Raw genomic sequence first — 21,141 nt, forward strand, 5'->3', positions numbered from 1 at the left:
CGCCGGGAACGGCGCGTTACATGCACGCGCCGGGTAGGCCAAACGCGCCGGGTAGGCCAAACTGTGAAACCAATAAACAATAAAAAATTGCTGATGCTGCTATGGCAACGCTTTTGTTGATGAGAGAGGAGGAAACGCCGAGCTGCTTGTCGTCTGCTATGCGCTCGACGAGCGCGCGACCGCTTTGTGAGCCGCAAGCGCAAAAGAGCACCGCTTGAATCTTTTTTAGATTGTGTTGCTGCTGCATATACTGTTTTCTACAGCTTTCGGTCGCTAATTTTCTCGGACGTTGAGCACGTCCACGAAACATTTGTTAGGAAATATTTCTCAGTTAAAATGCACGCGAGCTAGCAAGCTCGAAGCGTGACAATTTTGTTTGAGCAAGAAAATTGAGTAGTCGGAAAATGTGGTGTATTCACTGATTTTATTAGCAACGTATTGCAAACGATACAACTCAATACATACCACAATAGCACAGAGCTGTGTAATTCGTACAGTAAATACAAATGTTGGCATCTGTATTGGTTACACAAACATAAGAGAAGTCTTCACACAATTCATCGTATATAGATTATCGCTGCAGGGGTCACCACGTTCATTGGCTGTACACAGTACAATTCACCACAAACGAAGGTTCATAGTAACACGTTCGTGAATAATGAACTGATCATGCAGAGCAGGTGACGAGGACGTTGAGCCCAACATTGCCAGCTCCTTTTTCTTTTTCCATCTTCTGGAAATAAGGGGCAAATGAGCAGCATTTTAGGTCACATGTTCTAAACAAGTCTCAGCACTTTTTTCGCAAAATGGCGCTTCCAACTTATGCGGGTCAGCTTCGATTGTGTATCTTTGCATGACTTCAACTAAAAATATTCCTCTAAGAGACATTAAGCTTTGCTCAAAGTTGCATTGCTATTGTACAATTACGTAACATGTTTAGCATTGGTGTTGTCTCATTAGCTAGCTAGGAACATTGTACTATTGCAGTTTCTTTTTTTTAATTTACTTTCGCTTTACCATTGCCTACACAGCCCACAAGAGGTAATTAAGTCAAAATAATTTAAAAGCTGCTCTGCGCCGGCACGCGCACACCTGCTCCTGTAAAATTTCTACTATACAAAAAAATTATGGAGATCGTTGCAGCGTGTACCCAAGACTTAGCTTCGTCGTATTGAATTGTGCGATTTTACGTACCACGATGCGTGCGTGAGACACGCCGTAATAACCGACTGCGAAATATTTCGACCATCGGCGGCGTGCGTTAACTTCGGCCCTATCGAAACTCAATTTATTTCTGCGACCTCGTGTTTCAAAGTGTAACGCCATGTCCGATAAGCGACAACGGCGGGCGACAGATATGCCGCTTACAGCAAGGACAAGTGGGCTGCGTCTTCTTACGAGCGTGAATTCTGTCGTTGTGAAAAGAAGATATTCGCATCTATTGCTGCGTCAGGAAGCTGGAAAATATTCGCAGCGTTAGCTACACCAGCAGTTTGGAACACCCTTTATCACGCATGATCATCGAATATTAAGTAAAAACGAAAAGAACGCAATTCCCTGGAGCACGCGCAACAAATTTCGCGGCGTAACGTCACACGAAGCCGTAGCAGACGACATGAAAAAAGAAAGAAAGAAGCGCTCCGTGCTGTTCACTTTTGCGCCGTATCTTGCATACTAGTTCTACACAAAGCAAGAATGCACGCCGCCTGCCTTAATGCCCAAAATCAACAAGTCGGCCTTTGCATACCTACATCCTGGACGACGCTCTTTTGGCCAGCAGGGTGGTCTTGAGCCAAACCAGCCGTGGCTTCTGTGGCTTCTGCCCGGGAGGGTCCTGGAAGATAGGGTAGAAATCGGTCTCGGTTATGGAGGTAGCGAAGGAAGGCAGTTGTACATTAGGCTGGTTGCATGAAATCCAATGTAAATGACACACCTTGAACTCATGCTTAAATATGGAACGTGAATTATGTATGAAGCGATAAGGCGCGTGAAAACGAACTACAAATGCGCACACATTCGCAACCGCTAATAAATTGTTTTTCTTACCCTCGTCGATCGGGGACCCCACTTCCACTGCAGCAGTGGGAACAGCCGTCCACAGGAGTCGTGTTTTGGCAGGGTCGGCGTAGGCATTTTCAGCGAAGTGGTCCGAGCAGAGGCGGTAGCCGTTGTACATTTGCTCCCGTGCGAGTCCCTCAAGATCTGCTCTTTGGGCGTAATTCCGCCATACGTCACACCTAGAAAATGAAACAGGTACCACCATGGATATCAATAAACAACACATAAAAGCGACACCAATATATAGAGTGCTAAAAAGCGAGAAAATATGTCACGAGTTCAAAAGTGAAGCGAAGCTCGCCCTTAGCGCAGGTAACATGAACTTCTCGTGACACGGAATGTAAGCAGTCGCTCGTACGTAATTATTTTGGGGGCTTCTTTCTTAAACATTCAAATGTGGTAATGTCACCCCAAGGAACTGCTCGTCGGAATGCTCTGAAGCCGAGCCAGTTCGTCGAATAAGCGCGTTCGGCGAACATATATATACTTTGCAAGATTTCTTCGCTAAGAAAAAAAATGCAGGTCCACCGCTTAAAAAACCAATACCGAAGCGAAATTTCCGTTTGAGCGTCAGCTGGCATCAACCGGCTCACCAGAAACTGTCCACAAGTAGCTTTACATGCTTACAACGTTACTGAAAAATGCGCAGTGCCAGGAAAAAGAATGACTGTAAAGCAAGGGCAGAAATGTTTCGGTTCGCTCTGTGGCCGTTTTGATAAGCACAGCACATGATTCTTCGTACCGAAAAAAAGTGTGCTTACCTTTCGTCCGCTGGGAAGCGGAAAAATTTGGCTGCGCTGTTCCTTCCCGAGTTGCGGCACCAAAGAGCAGCACAACACGCCTTGTGTCCTGTGCCTAGTTTCGCCGACATTTTCAGATGTTCGCACTCACAAACACCAAAATTGTCGCTTTCCTGCAATTCTAAAAAGTTTTACACGTGGACAGCGAAAAGGGCTGGAGCAGACGAACGGAATGGCAGCAGACGAGATAAGAGCGAGAGCGCCGCCCTTCGGCGCAACGAAGGCCGAGTCTGGATAAATATATAGGGTGTTAAAAAAACGAAAATGGCCAAGGACATATTTTTTTCAACACATAATTGCATAACTTAACTTTATTCATGCGTAGGTTGGAAAGGTAGGGCCACACATGCAAAAGTTGCAGAATTTTCGCTTCCTACCAAAACAATGGCGGACGCTTTATTTCAGATACCGAAACTAGTCGAAGTGTCCGGCCCCTGCCCAAACTGATATCCGGCCAGGGAAGCCCGGTGGAGCGCACGCCCACTGGGCTTTCCTTACCTTTCCCTCCCTGCAACACACCAAATGACCCTGATTGGTCACGCGCGTCACGTGATCCGGCGCCGGCGCAGCTTTCCCCGCACCTGCTCTTTCTTTCCTCTTTTTTGTCCCTGGCTCATACCCGCATATCCAATGCGGGTATGCGCCACACGTGAGTTTTTGCTTGACAACACCACCGAAACTTGTGAGACAATAAAGCTTCGCCTAATATATATATATATATATATATATATATATATATATATATAATGTATGAAGTCAGACGTCTCTTCCGATCCCGTGAGTTCCAGTGCTAGAAGGATAGGACCCACGAAACGAAGCTGCTTAGCACTCATGCACTAGATAGGTGCATGAACGCCCACATAAAGAATACGGAACAGCCTGGCTCAAATGATAAACACTTCGCAAATGCAATAGTCGTTCGCTGCAGAAAACTTGTGATTCACAACCATTCTTTACCAAACCAAGAATGATTCTGATTGCGTAGCTATCAAATGAAAATGAATCAGCTTTCATTCTTAAAGCGAAGCCCATTACTTGCCCCTTCGAGTTCTTCACTGCTGCTGCTATATCGCACGTGGAGTCTGGGGGTGGTTGAGAAGGGGTATAATCTACATGGCAGGAGTACCGGAGAGGGGAAAGGTGACGTCAGAACGCATTCCTCGTGACGGGCCTGTTAGACCTCTCCAACGACAGCTCCCTGTGCGCCACTACACTGCCATCTGTACTGCTGTAAGTACGCGTTAGTCTCCCGCCAAAGCATTTCGGAAGCTGCAGCGCTTACGTTTGTAATTATGCGCAGCCGTCAAGAGAGGAGGTAGCCAGAATAGTAGCCAAGATGCTGAGAAATGGTAGTGCCAACGCAGTCATGAAATAAGTGAACAGTACGCAAGCGGGCGTCATAGAAATCAACACTTCTGCCACGATGCGATACGCCATGTGTGCATTGCGAATGCTAACCTTCTCACATGCTACGAACAATGGCGCACAACAATGCCTCAAGCAAACACACCTCGCTGTGTGTTCAGTATACTAGGTAGAGAGAGACAAATTACGCACGGAAGGCAACGTTTATTATCTCACCACTGTCATATTGCGCTGAATAACCGGCCGTCAACATGAGGGCTAGTTATCCCCAATCAATGCAAACCACACAGGAATCGGTGCTTACATTGGTTGCTACAGTGCACGGTATCGCATGATCTTTTTCGATGGTTCCAGTACACGCATCGTGAACGAAAAGAATATTAGGGATGCGCGCGCACGAACAGCGTGAAGTAACCTTGTCTCCCACTCAGTGCAGTGTCACACTTTATCTCGTTTACGCCCTTCAACCGCTGGAGGGGAGCAACAGCAAATCTGAAGCCGCTTTCGCTACTCTGTACATAGGGTAGAATATTTTTAATCTGCGAACCTCTTCTTTTTGTCTAACACAATTTCATGGGTAGCGATGACTGTTTTCGCTGTAACTCCTCTGATAAGGATTAGTACTATGCGCGCACACTGCAAAGAAGATCTGTGACCCCCATTAGAACTAAGCCCTATTCATTATTTCAACTTCGAAGCAGAAAATATTCTGCAGAGCCCATCACGACGCGTTCCAAGTATAAGGATTTATGTACCCGTCAGTGGTAAAAAAATGCTAAAATGCAATCTTACATGTTCGCCGCAACAGCAAACTGTGCTGGCGTTGAATGCTTTAAATGTTTTCATGGTGACCATAACTACAACTTTATTTTATCACGAAAGAAAATAATACGGATTCATAAGCATGGACTTGAAACAGAAAACAGCAAGTCATTGGGCATGCGTAGTCATCATCACTGGAATCCAACACTCGACGCACACGCCGCGTACTTAAGTGTCGTTTCAGGACTACATGCACTTTCGTTCAGACCGCGTTAGCAAAATGGTAGAACAGCAGGAAGTTGCCTTTACAGGGGCATTTCACTTTCAGCTACAAAGAACGAGTCCAAAGCAAAGTGATGTCTTGCGCACAAGGTACGGCCTTGCAGCCATTCCAGTATGTCCAGTCGCGCTCCCTTTCGCACTGGTTCCTCATAGAGAGCGCTGCAGAGGGCACACAAGTCACTGTCTAGAGAAGTCACGGAGCAGTTTCGCTTCCATGCGAAATAGCTCTCGTACGCGCCGCGGTTGTCCAGAAGAGAGCGCAGTAGACTAGCCAACTGTCCCGGTTCGCGAAAATAGGCCGCGTTCACGAAAGAGTTTTCTGGCAGGAGTAAAGTGGTGTTCGGTGATACGAAGACCACGGGGACAACGTCGTACTGAAATGCGTCATAAATGAGTTCCTCCGCGCTTTCGAAACAATCGGGCGATGTGGAGACAAAGATAAAATGGTAGTTCTCCGCTACGTGCTGGACACACTGCGGACCCGAATGACAGAATGCTGATCCGCAGTCCATGAGGAGGCTGACGGGGATTCGTGCTGCTACCTTCGCTGGGAGCGGTTTTGGCATTTCTTTCCGGATGCGCTCGTGCTCACACGCGCCCACTATCCAGGCGGCGTCCTTGCGCTTCGACATGGCCTCAATCTTGTTCTGTCGCGCCTTTTTAGTTCGGTAATTGTTGGCGGGGCCGCTGCAACGCCAATGCTTGTACGGAATGTGAACATCCGCATCATCCCGGTGGCCCATTGACCAGTTGAAAGCCTTTTCCACTGACAACAGCACCGCTGCCGAAATCTTGTTTGCATAGCTCGAACCACCAAGCGGCAAGCGGTTAGGTGCCCAAAAAACCCAAACTTGATTTGCAGAACGGCTAAAGGGCAGGTCTTCCGCCTTTAAGGCATCGCTGTGGAACACGACAGCGTCACTGTCTGTAGCATTATCCCGGCTCCGTGTTACTGCGCACTGTCGATACTGTTCGCTCCCCTTCTTGGAGCATACACTGACGGTCAAACTGCTGTTGTTCGCCGCTGCCATTACGAGGTCCTTTGGAGGGTTCCATAGTAGTATGCGAGGCACGCGGTTGGGATCCACGCGGCTTCTCCACGGTAGCTGGGGTGGCGAACTCGGCACAGACACAGGGGCCTGCGGTGTCCTGCTCGGTCTGCCTCTAACATGGAACCCTTGGCCCCGAAAGGATCTAATGAGAAAAGACATGCCAAGGAGGAATACCACGAGTAACACTCCCAAACCAAACCATATTATGCGCTTCTTGTAACGTTTCCACATTCTGATCACCGGCGGAATATGTAGATGAATCGCAGGAACAGTGCCATTTGGTAGAGCAGCTGCTTCGTCGTCCGCAGGATCATTCACATTCAGTGGCTGAAGCGGAACCTCTTCTGCTAGCTCGTCATTATGCTCGGCCATTGTTGGGCTGCACGAGTGGCAAGAAGTCATGAACAATCGAAAATAGCAAAACACTCAATGCACGATGAACTACGAAACGCTAAGGAAGAAACCCTGTTGTTGTTTTAAAAATTACTGGCTGCATTTAAAATCGCCGCTAAACATGCTACTGGTAATCATCGCTAAATATTACAGGTACAAGTTATTTGGCGGGGCCGGAGTCAAGGCGCTTTTCGTTAGTAAGGACCATGCACTGGCACCTTCGCGGTAACTATTCTCGCTAGCGCCCGTGGTTAAGATTGGTCCTTGCGTCACTAGTGGATTAACAAGTCCGGGGTTCTTCTCTACTACTAGCATGGCATGTACTGCGATGAAGGCAACTTTGAATGAAGACACTCACGCTCTTTGCACTTCGGGTCTGTGGTGAACGCTGTGTTGCGTGCACAGTGGCTGCATGCAGTGAAGTCTCCAAGCTCCCGTTCGGCGCGGAAGCTTTGGCGCCGAAATTAAGTATCTGATAAGCCTTCTTGAGGCGACATAAATCTTGAGTTCACGATTCCTTTCATCATCAAAGCGATTGAACATGTAACCGATAACAACAAATTGTACGGGGCAGTGTGTTCCTATCTGCGGGTAACGTCAGAAAGTACAGAGGTGAACAGCCCTATCTAGAACGCGCCGCCGGGCTTCTGCGGTGCAAAGCAGCGCCATGTAACGTTAGCCGCTGGGTTCGAGATGAGTGTGCACCGCGCATGCGCGGCATTAAGAGCCGGGTGCCTGCTCATCGCTTCCTTGTTCTAGATTCAACCCTTTGCGTTCGCTTCCCGCAGCCAGGGCCGCGCTGCATGCCTATGGGACTTTAATATGACGTTTCCACAGCGACCAGTGCAGCGCCATGTCGACGTGTTTTACGCGTGTAACCAGGCGCCAGGCCAGCAAGCGCGAGTGATGGAGGGTGACCGCATGTTTTTGCATATGCACCACGCTCACCGGCGGTGTTGTCTGTTCATCTATCTGCGCTTCGGTTTCTGCAACGAGGGATGTCGCATTTTATTGCGATAGCAATTATATGGACACTCCAAGCGCATTTCTGCCATCGCCGTTGTCGTCACCGTGAGGTTCCGTATAAAGTCCAACAGCGATAAAACCGTCGCCGCACGCCGTGTGTGCGAGTGAAAGCGTGCGAGGGTGAGCCGACAACCGCAGCTTAATCTCTATCACGCGAAAGAGTAAGCCGGACGCGCGCTCGGTCTTCGTTCGCCACGGGGAGGCAGCCAGGGAGACGGTGGGGGAGGGGGGGGTGCGTTTTGGTCCGTCGGCTGCTGGGGAGCTGCCTCGCGGGCGCCTATCTCGAAAGCAATCTGCGATGTAGCCTAAGGGTGCGCCCACGGGGCCTCATCTTCAAAGCGATCTGCGATGGGTACAAAGTACGTGCGCCGAGTGCCGGTAGCTTCGTATGCGCTGTGCTTTCGACGTTTACTTCGCGTTGAAGCGAGAGCCAGCGCGATGGCGTGCCGCTGGAACGCTTTCTCACTCCAGCGTTTTCATGAGTTTTCGCGGTCACCCAGCGAGATGTGTTCATGTTTACCTATTCGGGCTTCACACCGTGCTTGTTTACTTAGTAAGTGAATATTTACAACTTTATACGACCGCCGATAAAGCTGCTTTCCTTATTTCTTACAGCTGTCTGCTAATTTCGTATCGCAATCGATGCTTCGCCTTTCAGGCGAAACTGCGACTTTTTGTATCCGTATAGAACGGCTCAAGAATAATAAAATTGGGTTGGATGGCATACGGCAGGCATTGCCAAATCCTGACTGGGAGCTTACCACTGTCGTTGAAAAGAAAAGTGCACAATCATTGCATTCTACCAGTGCTAACATATGGGGCAGAAACGTGGAGGTTAACAAAGAAGTTCGAGAACAAGTTAACGACTGCACAAAGAGCGATGGAACGAAAAATGTTAGGCCTAACGTTAAGAGACAGGAAGATAGCGGTGTGGATCAGAGAACAAACGGGTATAGCCGATATTCTAGTTGACATTAAGAGGAGAAAATGGAGCTGGGCAGGCCATGTATAGCGTAGGACGGATAACTAGTGGACCAAAGGGAAGCGCAGTCGAGGACGGCAGAAAACTAGGTGTGGTGATGAAGTTAGGAAAGTTGCAGGCGCAAGTTGGAATCAGCTAGCGCAAGACAGGGGTGATTGGAGATCACAGGGAGAGGCCTTCGTCCTGCAGTGGACATAAATATAGGCTGATGATGATGACGCACGGTCATCCGCCATCACTCACGCTTGCTTGCCTGGCCGCCTAATGCCACGTACACACTAGCGGAGAAACGTGCCGCGGATGAAGGAGACCAATGAGAGCAGCCCGCTTCCGTGACGTGCGCGCGGGAAACTGGTGCCATGCGGACCCGCCCGACCGCTTGTTTCTCGTTTCGCACTGTCAACTGCACGCGTGAGCTCCCGGATAGTTCGAGAAGGGGAGAGGAGTCTAGTCTGTCACGTGATTGCCGCAGCGGCGCGCCGCCGGTTGGTGTGGCCGCCCTGCCGCTGCTGCGTTTTGCCGCCGGCGGCGCGCCGCGCGCGTTTTGCCGCTAGTGTGTACGTGCCATTACACGCGTAAAACATGGCGGCACGGCGCTGCACTAGCCGCCGGGGCAACGTCATATTAAAGCCACATATGCATGCAGTGCGGCCCTTTTGGCGGGAAGCGCACGCACAATGTGGGAGCTGGAACAAGGAAGCGATGAGCAAGCACCCGGCTCTTTATGAGGCGCATGCGCAGTGGAAACCCATCTCTAACCCCGAGGCTAACGTCAGACGGCAGTGCCTTGCTGCGCAGAGCCCAGGCTGCGCGTTCTAGATAAGGCTGCTCACCTCTGTACGCGTGTGCCATTCACGGTGGCCGATAGCTTTGCGTGGGAAGTGGCAGGTGAAAGCAAGAAAAGCGTAAACAGTGTTTGAAATTGGACAGTCAGCTTTCATCACGAACGCGATATGCAGTGATATCCGTCCTATTCGCAAGGTAAATACAGCTGGTAGCGAAGCTTCCATAGAAGCCCATACGTTCAAAACATGGTGGTTTATCGGCGGCTCATGGAGCTTAGCGCCATCTGTGTGAGGAGGGAACACTGCCGGTGGAAGAAAAAATAATGTGACGCCATACCCCTTAAAAACAGAAGTGACGTCATCTTGTTCTCAAAGGCGCGAAATTGGTTTTCGGGGGCCTGTCATTACAGCTGTATATTCAAATTCCCCGCATTCAACGTGATGGGAGTTTCGAGCTTTCAGCGCGGAAACCGATGCAGGAAAAGTTCAGCCATACGGGTGACGAAATCGCACCCTTGCACAGAACATACTTTGTTTGGAGGCCGACGAGCGCTTTGGGCGTACAGTGTTCGTCTTTTCTTCGGACGCCAAGCCCATCGGACAGCGCTGTTCCACAAAAACAACTAAAGTGAACAATTATCTGGCGGTCGCAACTGACTACTTTTGACTGAACAGGTTAAGAAAAACTGAAACTACAGGCGTCACCAAATTCAGACAAACGTCGACAAGCAAAGCTACCCAACATGTGAGGGGGGCGTATTGTAACAGGTGAACTTTACGAGTGCCCCTTTCTGCCCACTTCAAGAGCTGCATTGATTGCAAGTGATAGCGGCGTCAACGCCCGCCGCTATCGGTGGGCGCTCTTACGGTGGGCGTTGAGAAAAGGTATTCATTGATAATGATCAAGTAAAATAGAGTTGTCTCGCCGTGCGTATATAAAATTTATTAGGAATTTTATTTTCGTTGAATGAATCTAACTCTATCGCTTTAATAAAAAATGTTTTTTTTTTCTTTCGCAATGTTTGTTTCCTCCAAACATAGTTGCGCTTCAATCGCTGCTCCCATAACGACCCTTGCTGATGTCGGTGACAATTCGTTCTGAATCGCTTTTCGCTCGAAGCTTCGCGACCATTTGGATCGACCTTGCTATTCGCTTAGTGATCTGATACTTCAGCCAGTAGTTAAGAGATAGTAAACCCCAAAACTTAGCACACGTTACCTACTTCCGGTCCGCTAGCAGTGACGCGCCAGCGCAGCGATGCTGCTAAAAAATCAAAGCCCCTTTCTTAAAGAAAGATGGTTGAACACGAAGCTTTCACCCATGCAAACTGAATCAATGTCGAAGCCCAAAGCCAACAACTACGCAACGAACCCAAGAAATGCTGAGTGACCCGATGCGATGCATATGTGATTTGATTCTTTGTTTAGGATTGCATTTTTTGAACGTTGAAGTTAAATGAAGACACATTTTATTGAGTTGCCTAGCCTTTTTTTAGATCATTTAGCTGTTGATTACACGCGCACATTCATACTTTCGCGGACTGCATGCCGTTGCGGATACACGGGATCGGCCTTACGGGCACGATCGCGCTTATACGTTCGCGTACGGCAGCCTCTCCTTCTGCCGTGCTCTGCATCCGCGGCCTACCCATGGTGACAGCTGGGAATGCATTGCGTGACGCCCGTAATGCAATGCAGATATATACAGTTCGTCTGGGTGCCGTGGCGTTGTAGTTCCCATTGTTCTTATCGGTACAACTGCGAATTTATACTGTAGTTTTTACGATTGTGTGTGCAGATGCGCAGATTGTTTTATTGTGTGCGCATATAGTTCCATTGTGTAGGTTGGCTTTCCTGCAGTGCGTTTTTGGCCCTCACGGACGAATCAGTGAGACATAGAATGCTTCGCTTTAATAACGAAACCAGAAAACGCGCACCAGGTGATTGACGACGCGGGCTATTCACTTTATCGCTGATGAACTAAAGAGTCCATGACGCTGACGAAACCGAAGCTAGATGCATTGCTGCGTCACGCCGTCGCGTCATTCCGTTGAAAGTGCCGCCGCCGATCACGACCCAAAACAAAACTTGAACTGTAGGGTGCCGCTCGCACTGCCTGGGTTGTATTACACATCTGTGAGAGCAAATAAAACGACCAAGAAGATACATGTAATGAATACTGTAAATAGTCTTAAGCTTGAATCTAAGCTTGAATCTAGGGCTAGGCCTTTACAGCCTAGCCCGCACAAACGTCCGGGTCAATGAAGACGCTCACTCAAGAGCACCTGCTTCGATTTGGGTTTGAAAATCGTCTGCCGCCGATGTCAAGTTTCAGAGAATATATCGCTTTCAGTATTTCACTAATTTCGCCACCGAGGGGCGAGCAATCAGCCACAAAATATGGCGTCCCAGCAAGCGCGAGGACGCCGGCTCCCTCCGAAACCTGAGTCAACATTTCTTCTCGTTATTCATTTTTTTTCTGTGGAATTTGCACAGGACAGCAATTTTAAGCCGTCGAAAAACATGTAGCGCTAAAAAATTAACCCGTTTTCATCGCACGCGTTGCGTCATCACGCGTGAAAAAAAAAAAAAAGAAAACGTGGGTAGCTTGCACTAGTGGTGCAAGGCTGGAGTAAACAGCGGAGCTGGTGATCGACCTAGCTTCTCCCACGTTTTACTAGGCTTGGCTAAGTTTTGCTAGGAAATGCGAAGTGCTGGCACGGTATTCCGAAACGGCTCGCTGCCGACGCGCAGATTCTCGCTTGGCCGCGCGACGCGCTTGAAGATGAGCGGCTTCTTCTTAGGGTGTCTAGGACTTCTTTGGTCGTCCCATGTCAAAGGTACATGTACTGGCCACAGGGTCAACGAGAGTTCTGCCATAGAGAAAGAAACTCAACAGGAGGGGACACTCGGCGAAAACTGGCAACACGAAATACGGCACGCTAATACTGATGCCGTGCGTTAGCTGTCGCGAGCTTCTAAAAAAAAGTGAAATTAAGTTAACAGACATTGTCTTAATTTTTTTATTCTTTGCCGCGCAAACTAAAAAAGTTTTCTGTATAAATCAACTTAAACTTCACGACTTATTTTTTGCGTTATCTAGCGACCGGCCAATGACGAGCCAGATGCATGCGACATGCGCCAGACACTCCACCGAAGCGAGTGAGCACGGCTGCGCGTGCGAGCACTCGCCTGTTCGGCGATTCGTCTGTCTCCTTTTTTTTAAATGTAGCCTGATTTCTTGGGTTCCCGGCGTATCTTGGGCTCCTTCTGCACTTGGACATGGCACCACTGCACTGTTGGGCTACGGCAAGGTGAGAAATTTTGTTTCACAGCCTGCGACGCAATTAGGCTTGCGGCAGGGGACCGAGACTTATGACGCAGTTAGCGAAAAACAGTTAAGCCGTCAAGGCGCAGGTAATTTGAATTAATGAATCGTTCTGTGACATGTTTCCGACTCTTCCTAGGGGATTATTGTAACTTATTTCGGTACTTTTGAGGCACGCTGGCCGCACGGGGCGCTGTGGCGCAGTTAGCGAGAACCAACTTGGCCGTGGTGCGCAGTGTAGAGCATCTTACTAGAAGTTTGTGTGGCTTTATTTGACGCCAGACATTACTGAAAAGTAATTTAGTTACTTTTTTGGGGTGCTTTGAGGCACGCTGGCCGCACATGGCGCTGTGACGCAGTTAGCGATAAGCAGCTCGGTCGTGGTGACGTAGTTTGGCGTGCAATTAATCTTAGTGGGACAAGTTTGTGACGTTTTTTTGTGGCCCCGCAAACACATACCTTCTTTCGGTACTCAGGCTTGTCGAAAACGCGATGAGCGAATGCTAAGAGTGATAACATGGTAGTGTGTTACTCCGAGGAACATAGCAATTAGAAACTTGTAATTCAAAAATTCCTCTACCAAAGACGGAAAACAGGCTTTGCACCCACGCTTTTATCTTGAGTGCGAGTAGAAGGCAATCTGCGAGCGTCTAACATTGTCCGGCAGGGAGCCTCTGTTGGGGCGTCCATCTCTCTGTACGTAGAGTACCATCGCTTCGCCTGAGGCCTAGTTTTGGCAACGCGAAGTCCCCCGTGTATTTGTGCTTTATTAAAGTGCAGGAAATATAGCCCTGGAATCGGGAATGCTTGGAAATCGGATGTTTTCATATTTTACAGTATTGTTTGGGATGAGTCGGGCATTTTCTACGCCATGTAAAAGCGAATTGCTTTTGTTTGTAAAGGCGCCCATTCACCGCTTTCGCACGTTTCGCCTCTACACGCAGTATTCCTTTCTCTAAATACCAAATGACACATACTGGTAATTTACTTTTTTCTTTCGGCTGATGCCGTCCGGCGGAGCTTCGTATGATAATTATTGCTTACCTGGGGCCACAACGTTGGATGATTGCACGAGAAGTCCGGAACGAGCATTTATATAGATCAAAATAAACATTTCCTCATTTCAGAAGGCGTCTTGCGTCTATTTGCAAGGTGTTCTCGCCGCACCCGGAAAGGAAAAAAAAACGCTCTGCCTGAAGTGCATGTGAAGAAAACGTAACCCACGATGCCCGAAAAATTGTCATTTTAGTAGCAGAAAAACGCCTTTGGTGGCTTTTGCTAAAACACAAACACTAGTGTGCTAGGTGAAGCGGCGTGATGGGTCCGACGGTGTGTGTTCTTTTAGTCGTGTTTTTTTTAAAGCTGCGCTGTATATGTATACCCTCCCATAGATTTTTCAATGTCCGTGTCTCAAAACTCCCGCGCCCTTTATGAGGAGGCAAAGCAAACAGGGCATGTGCTGACACCTGGCGTAGCAAGAGGAAAGCTAAGAAACCACCCAATACTACATAATGCCGCCTTCTATAGGAGGCGGAGCAAACCAGTAAGTCATGTGCTGACACCTGGCGAAGGAAGAGGAAAGCTAGGAAACGGGCGGCGCGTAGCAGCGAAGATTATGCCCGAGAGGCTGCCCGTAAGCGGCGGGCTTGACAGGAAGACGGGTGCCGCGAAGCGGAGAATGCGGCGAAGCGACGCAGAGGTACCACGCCAGTAAATTGGACGAGCACAAGGGTGCGTATGCAAAATTTCATCGGGACTTTCTCGACAGACATTTGGGATTCAATCGTGCGGTATGCGACAGACATATTCGAGAACGATTTGATGGTGATTAGTAACGGTCTAGATGTTGCGAAACGTGGACGTGAAGCGGTGAACGTGATGGCCACAGCGAAACGTAAATGTGATGGCCCCTCCCACGTCCCTTCTCGGGAGGATCGGTTCCCAACGACATCTGTCTCGAGGGCCGTATGGTATAGTAGATTTGTGGCATTCACTGTGAAAGAATATAGTACACGTTTCAGTGCATAGATCAACCGCCGCGAATGCATATCTCATCCACGAAATCACATCATCGCGTTCACTTTCGAAGCAATGGCGTTTCCGTAACACCTTTACAACTCATTCAAGTGTTATGTAAGCTTACACATATCCAATACATTTACGCCACAATATATTTTAATTATTGGTTTGCTAAGCATCATATAAACGCGAGCAGACACCGCGCGTCCGATGTGACAATATAGATCTGTACACGCAATGTGACGCTCATGTCCCTACGCACACAGTTCACGAAAGTATTTGTATGCAAACTCCACTAAACTTCGTGTCAACACGCACCACCAGGTCAATTCTGTGTTACGAGCCATGAGGTCGCGTGTTAGATTCCCGCCGCGGCGGTCTCATTTCGATCGCGGCAAAGTACAAATATAGTGGCCCACCACCACCATGTGGTGGTGTCCGTGTCTATATATATATATCCACCACCAATGTCCGTTACTGAAATAATGTTTGTGCTCTCCTAACCGTTTCCTAATACTGTGCCTTTTTTGTGATATAACGGCAGCCTCAAGTGAGCGGTGTGCGATATACTACCGCCATGCAGCATTCCACAAGTTTCTTTTCAGGACTAACCACACACGTCTAGCTTCTTATGTGAGACGTCTTAAAATTTGTCGAAGGTGGTCGCTTGCTAAAACTGCCTGTAGCGAAGACACTATAAAGTCGGACGCCTTTATAACGAAATGCTTAGGGCCCCCGTAATCTATCGTTATACAGGTCGCTTTGTTATGAAGATTGCTCGCAGTAGAGCAGACTAAGCACGTTCAACTGGAGAAAACCTTTCTTAGCATGAAATTAAGAGATGTTTAGTGAAAGAAATCTCACATTTTTTGTGCACACTTTCTCTAACATCACGTGTGGCTGCAGCTAACTTGACTGCATCGAGGTTGAGGGCATGTTCCGCGTCAAAGCACGAGAACGCCGCAGAGTAATGTCCGGCTCACATGGAGCGAACTTTCACGGCTAACTTTGTGCGGCCCGCACCACTGCCGTGCTGCACCCACATGCGGCGAAAACCAGGCGGCCGCCGCCACCACGATTTCGGTGTTGCTAGAAACAGCGTGATTCCATTCCCAGTAAAATGCCCGGATCGCGACAAAGCCGCCCGCTTATCATTTCAGTCGAAAGCGTGCTCCGTCGAAATCTCGTCCCCCGACCTTAGAAAAAAAAAAAGGCACCTGCTGCCATCGCTTTTGGAATAAAACAAAAGCACAGAAAAGACGCGCATGGGGGGGGGGGGGGGAGGGAAAGCCGAGAATGACACAGGACAGCGCGCGTCCTGCGTCATTCACGGCTTCCGCGCGCGTCTTTTCTGCGCCATTCCTTCCTATCATACGCACCATCTAGCCCAACATCAAGTAGATCACCGAAACAAAAACAAAAGGGGGAGGGGGGGGGGGGGGCGTGAGACAGACAGCTTCAAGCAAACGAAAATTATAAAAGCGCTTGTTTGCGCCTTTTTGCTGCGAATAACCAATGAAACAATTAATCGGAAGAGACCACGCTGATGTAAACAAAAAGCACATGTCAGCAAGAAGTAGTGAACATTGTTGGCTTGCCTTCAGGGTCACTACTAGTAACCGCGTAAACTTCCTGCCACACGACTATCTTTTCCGAAAGTTCTTGCATTCAGGGTGGCTACAAGCCCATAATATTGGTCGTGCCTGGACGGCTGTGATCAGTCGATCATTGTACGCGATGCGCGCAGCTTTTGTCGCCATGTTCGTTCTAGGCTCTTTGGCTGGCTAGCCGATTCAAGTGCAGCGGCAGAAAGTCGGACGTGACCGCGTCCTGATTGGTCCGCGCTGACAGCCTTCATTCGCCGGTTCCGGCGAGCGGTTGACCGCCTGCGAACATATCTAGCCCACCTTGATCGACGGCGAACAGCCGCCGGGCGGACGCCGCGCGCGGCCTTTCGCCAGTTTTTTGCAAGAAAACCGCTTCATGTGGGTCGGGCTTAAAATGCGGCACATCGTCAAATGCAGCTATCACCGCCCTTGCCGGAAATATTCTTGATTTGGGTACAGGCTCTTCATCACTGTTGCTTTGGTTGACATTGGTGCCTTCTCCGCTCTAATGGCTTTGAATATGACGTCGGTCGCCGGTTCGAAATATTTATTCACGTCGTCATCAACTGCGACGTATTCCTCAGCCATCGCACACGCTACAGTGTTACAAGTAGCGTACGAATTGAGCGATTCGCGCAGTAGTGCAGCAGGACTTGGCTAGCTGACATCTGCATGCGCTCGTCTAGTGCGTTGCTGGCGCTGCCGCTAGCAAGCGCAGAGCGCAGCTTATCGGCGTATGCGGAGGGAAGTGGCGGCATCTCTACGTACTGTTCGTTGTAAAGCAACAAATGAGCTGTCAGGGACGCCTAAATTCATTTGTTGTTCAGGCAGATTTGTTGTAGCGGTCTTCTTTGTAGCGACGTTCACCAAACGCATATGTAGGAATTCTACCGGGACGCCGTCAATCCTTCGTTGTACAGGCCATTTTATGGTAGAGCCGTTCATCTTACACTATTGTCGCTTATACCAGGGGTCCCAAACACGCGCCCCTCGAAGCTCTCGGGTTTGTCCCCCGTAGCCCTACTGAGTGATGCCCCCTTCTTTGCTTACAATTATGAATGTTTCACTGGGAGCTTCCACCGGGACACATTGCGCTAGATGAAATAACCCCTTGAAAAACAGCAACTCTTCTTCTAGAAGACAGCCCAGACGAGTGACGGCATGGTGAGCTAGAGCTAGTCTTGTTATTTTGCCACTCATAGCTAAATATTTCAAACCATTTACGGAGGGTTTCTTATCTTCACAAATATAGAAGTAGCAGGTGCTGTTTGTTCCAGCATGTAGATAACTTTTGAGAAGATCAGCCTTTCGCAATTACTCTCGCGTAACGTTTTAATGAGATCAGCGTGGACCTGGAAAGTGGTCTCAATGTGTTGTGCCCAGGGTTTTTCCGAGTTTTTATTCGCTGTGAACAAGAGCACCGACATAGCCGCCAACGCCCAGTGTACAATTATCATGTGAGGCGTTGACGGAAGCATTAACGTCACAGAGGAGCTGCTTGAGCTGACGCCGATGAAAGGAACAACCAATGGTGCCGACATTCCCTCAGTACTTGGTAATGTAGTTGAGCGGGCAGGATTTCCACCTGGTAACTGACGGCTCCCAATCAATGATTCGACGCAAGAACGGGCATGTCCGGCACCGGCAGGGGAAGCTTGAATCGCTCAATGGAAGCTTTGTTTTAATCCAATGCGTACTGCACCAAGAAGCACTATGATGCACTAAGCTGCAAATCAAGAACATCAAGAACACTGTGTTTAACACATTTAGATTGATTCTGTCGCGTTGAGGCATCGTTGGCACGTGTCTTTGTTTGACGTAGGCATTCATGACTGCAGGTTATCCGTACAAGAGACACGTAGCACAGCCTCTCATCTGAGGCTACTTCTGCGATAGTTGCATGTAGTACTGCACGCGCCTCCAGGCGCTCGCGTTGAAGGGCCCTTTTGAGGCAGTAAAGCTACTTGCAAGCTAGCCCCAATCGTGATTTTTAAAATTCTCGTATTCTAATCATCACCGTGTAACATACGCTTCATGTTCGTAGCACACCTCAATAGAGTTATTCTCATGTCTTTAATGCGTATGCATTTTACGTACTGTACAGTGAAATATTTTAGGCCCTTTTACAACCATGTCACATCTACCATTTGCGATTAACTTCTGCATTGGTAATTCATGACAACTCGCTTGGTCTTCTTTCGCCATATCTAACCCTTGTGCGACTAAACACCACACCATTATTATAATCTTCGCTTATCATTCACACTTCCTAAATGCGCTAGTGTTTTGCGGATGCAAACGAAGCCTGAACAGGGCCTGTATTTACACAGCTTCTAAAATTATTTTTATGCGCCTATGTACGGCCGCTACCACAAACTGAATAGATCGGCGTGATAACAAAGAGATCGATGCGGTGATGGCCAATAGAGGCTCTAATTTGCGTAAGGGATTGTGTTCGACTGTTATTAGGGATCTCCCGGAGTGCGACGCGAAGAATAATACGTCGAAGAAACAGGCTTGCCGCTGGAACAGCTTTTCCAGACGATTTATTCTATGTATGGTGGACCCATATTAGAATTTGGGTGCGCTTTATTCTCTGGTGGGCCACCACACAAGATTAACCCCCTCATTCTTCTAAAGCGAGAGGCTCTGCGAGTTTGTCTTGGTTTGCGAAAAGTTGTTGCTAATAATGTCTTATATCAAAAAGTCCGGTTGCCCAGACTAGCTCACAGTAGAAAGCTACCTAAACATTCACGAATCATCATTGAGACGTTCTCAGTTTGAATTTATTAAGGAAAAATTTGCCTTCTTTGACGATACATTGTCCCGCCTATAGAATCCGCAAGTTATTTTTGTGCACGCACGACTAGAACCATTGAAAGTTCAGATACGCGAGATCATTCCCCCCAAAAAAGGATGTCAATATTGTAAGATTGAATTCGGTGATGTATTTATTTCCAATGCTAAACTCCTGCCCAGTAGATATTTAAGCGGCCTATTGCAAGACCACTTAGCACAATTGAAAATCAATAATTGAAAAGCGGCAGATACCGAAATGTGTGAAGCGGTAATGTTTTCTCAGGCGCTATCCTGGTCTTATTCATTGCGACGTCCTGATTTTACAACTATAATGGAGACAGAAATATTAGCAATTAATTTAGCTCTCCGAAACCTTCATGTAAATTCTTCGACGGCTGTAATAGCGACCGATTCATTGTCAGGTGCAGAGCAGTCGGCTCATCCTCAGACGTCTCTAAACAAACAAACAAACAAACAAACAAACAAAGTCTTTATTTTTTTCTGTAAAATTGCAGAAACGGTGACAAGACAAAAGGCATCAAGGCCTGACAGAGGCTCCTGCTCCGTTCAAAAAAAATTTGACAACAGCGACAGCTTTCATGTAGCACAAAAGTAAATACAACAACGTCGTTTTAAGATATTGTAACAAACAAGACAGCTTTGTCGACTAACAGATTACGTGATAAATAAACACTAGAATTGAAATTAATCACTACTTCGTGACATGTGAGACATTGGTATTATGTAACATACACTCGATATAAACATGAAGATACATCACAAATTGTCAACATAATAACCAGGGTGGAATCAATACTAAGTAAGATTGTACGGTGTTAGATCTTTAAACGGCATGAAGAACATATATAAAATATAACAGGTAGCAAGCAACAAAAATTAACATGTAATTACAGCACGCATTAGATATATAATAGGAAGTGAAAATAATCAGTTATATTCGATTTCTTTTTCAATTAACAAGACCTTGAAAGATTTCTTAGTAAGCATATTGTACTCTGTAGATCCCAGACGATTCAGCAAGGCCGAGATCTGATAGGTTACATGTTGTCTGCCATAATTGGTTCTCGTCCGCGTAACTCGAAAAGCTTTCCTACGTAGTGGATACTGATTTTGCGATTGTGACCCGTGGACATCAGAAAGTTTCTTATCTTTTATATATTGTAATAACTTATAATAGTAAATTTGGGAGGCCTTTAATAGGTCATGTTTTATAAACAAAGGCTCTGTTCTCAAGTGTTGTGGCCTTCCGTGATAATTTTCGAAAAATCTCAGCACTCTCTTTTGTAATATAATAAGTTTATTGTAGTTCTGCGTATATGTAGTGCCCCATACTAATATACAATACGAAAGCCTAGAATAAAATAATGAATAATATAGCACTCTCTTTAACCAAACAGGTATAATGTCGTTTATTTTAAAGAAACAACCTGTAATTTTGCTAAGCTCTGCTGTAAGGTTAATAACATGGGTATTCCAGGATAGGTCCTCTCTAAACCACACCCCAAGAAACTTGTGAGCTTGTACCTGTTCCAGTTTAGCCCCACGGAACATAACTGTAATTTTATATTGACGCGGTTTGTTAATTGGTGCAAATAATATGTACTTAGTTTTGTTGACATTTAACTGTAACTTATTGATGTGTAACCAATTTGATAGCCGATCTAAGTACGTATTAACTGAACTTTGCAATTCTGCTATCGATCTGTCTGCAAAAAACACATTAGTATCATCGGCGTACATTATTAATTTTTGGGAAAGTGGTATTAGAGCAAGATCATTAATATATAGGTTAAACAGTAGTGGACCTAATATGGACCCCTGGGGGACACCATTTTGAATTTTTAGTTTCGGTGACATTACTT

The 21,141-nt window shown here is 47.5% G+C and overlaps 1 protein-coding gene across 1 annotated transcript; it reads right to left on the reverse strand.

Annotated features, from left to right (window-relative positions):
• Nucleotides 1–4,442: 4,442 nt before the first annotated feature.
• LOC125942454 (alpha-(1,3)-fucosyltransferase 7-like) lies at nt 4,443–7,329 on the reverse strand. Its single transcript, XM_049660626.1, has 2 exons — nt 7,071–7,329; nt 4,443–6,698 (listed from the first exon to the last, which is right to left on the reverse strand). Exons 1-2 carry the CDS (start codon nt 7,253–7,255, stop codon nt 5,291–5,293), a joined length of 1,593 nt encoding a protein of 530 aa, XP_049516583.1. The 5' UTR covers nt 7,256–7,329; the 3' UTR covers nt 4,443–5,290.
• Nucleotides 7,330–21,141: the final 13,812 nt, after the last annotated feature.

This window comes from Dermacentor silvarum, chromosome 1, assembly GCF_013339745.2.
Source record: "Dermacentor silvarum isolate Dsil-2018 chromosome 1, BIME_Dsil_1.4, whole genome shotgun sequence".
NCBI lineage: Eukaryota > Metazoa > Arthropoda > Arachnida > Ixodida > Ixodidae > Dermacentor > Dermacentor silvarum.

What these genes read in the sequence shown, in the direction of transcription:
- LOC125942454 (XM_049660626.1), bottom strand. Translation starts at nt 7,255, where the DNA reads ATGTTCAATCGCTTTGATGATGAAAGGAATCGTGAACTCAAGATTTAT. An exon ending in AGACCCGAAGTGCAAAGAGC is followed by an intron (nt 6,699 to 7,070) that starts GTGAGTGTCTTC and finishes CCACTCGTGCAG; the next exon opens with CCCAACAATGGCCGAGCATA.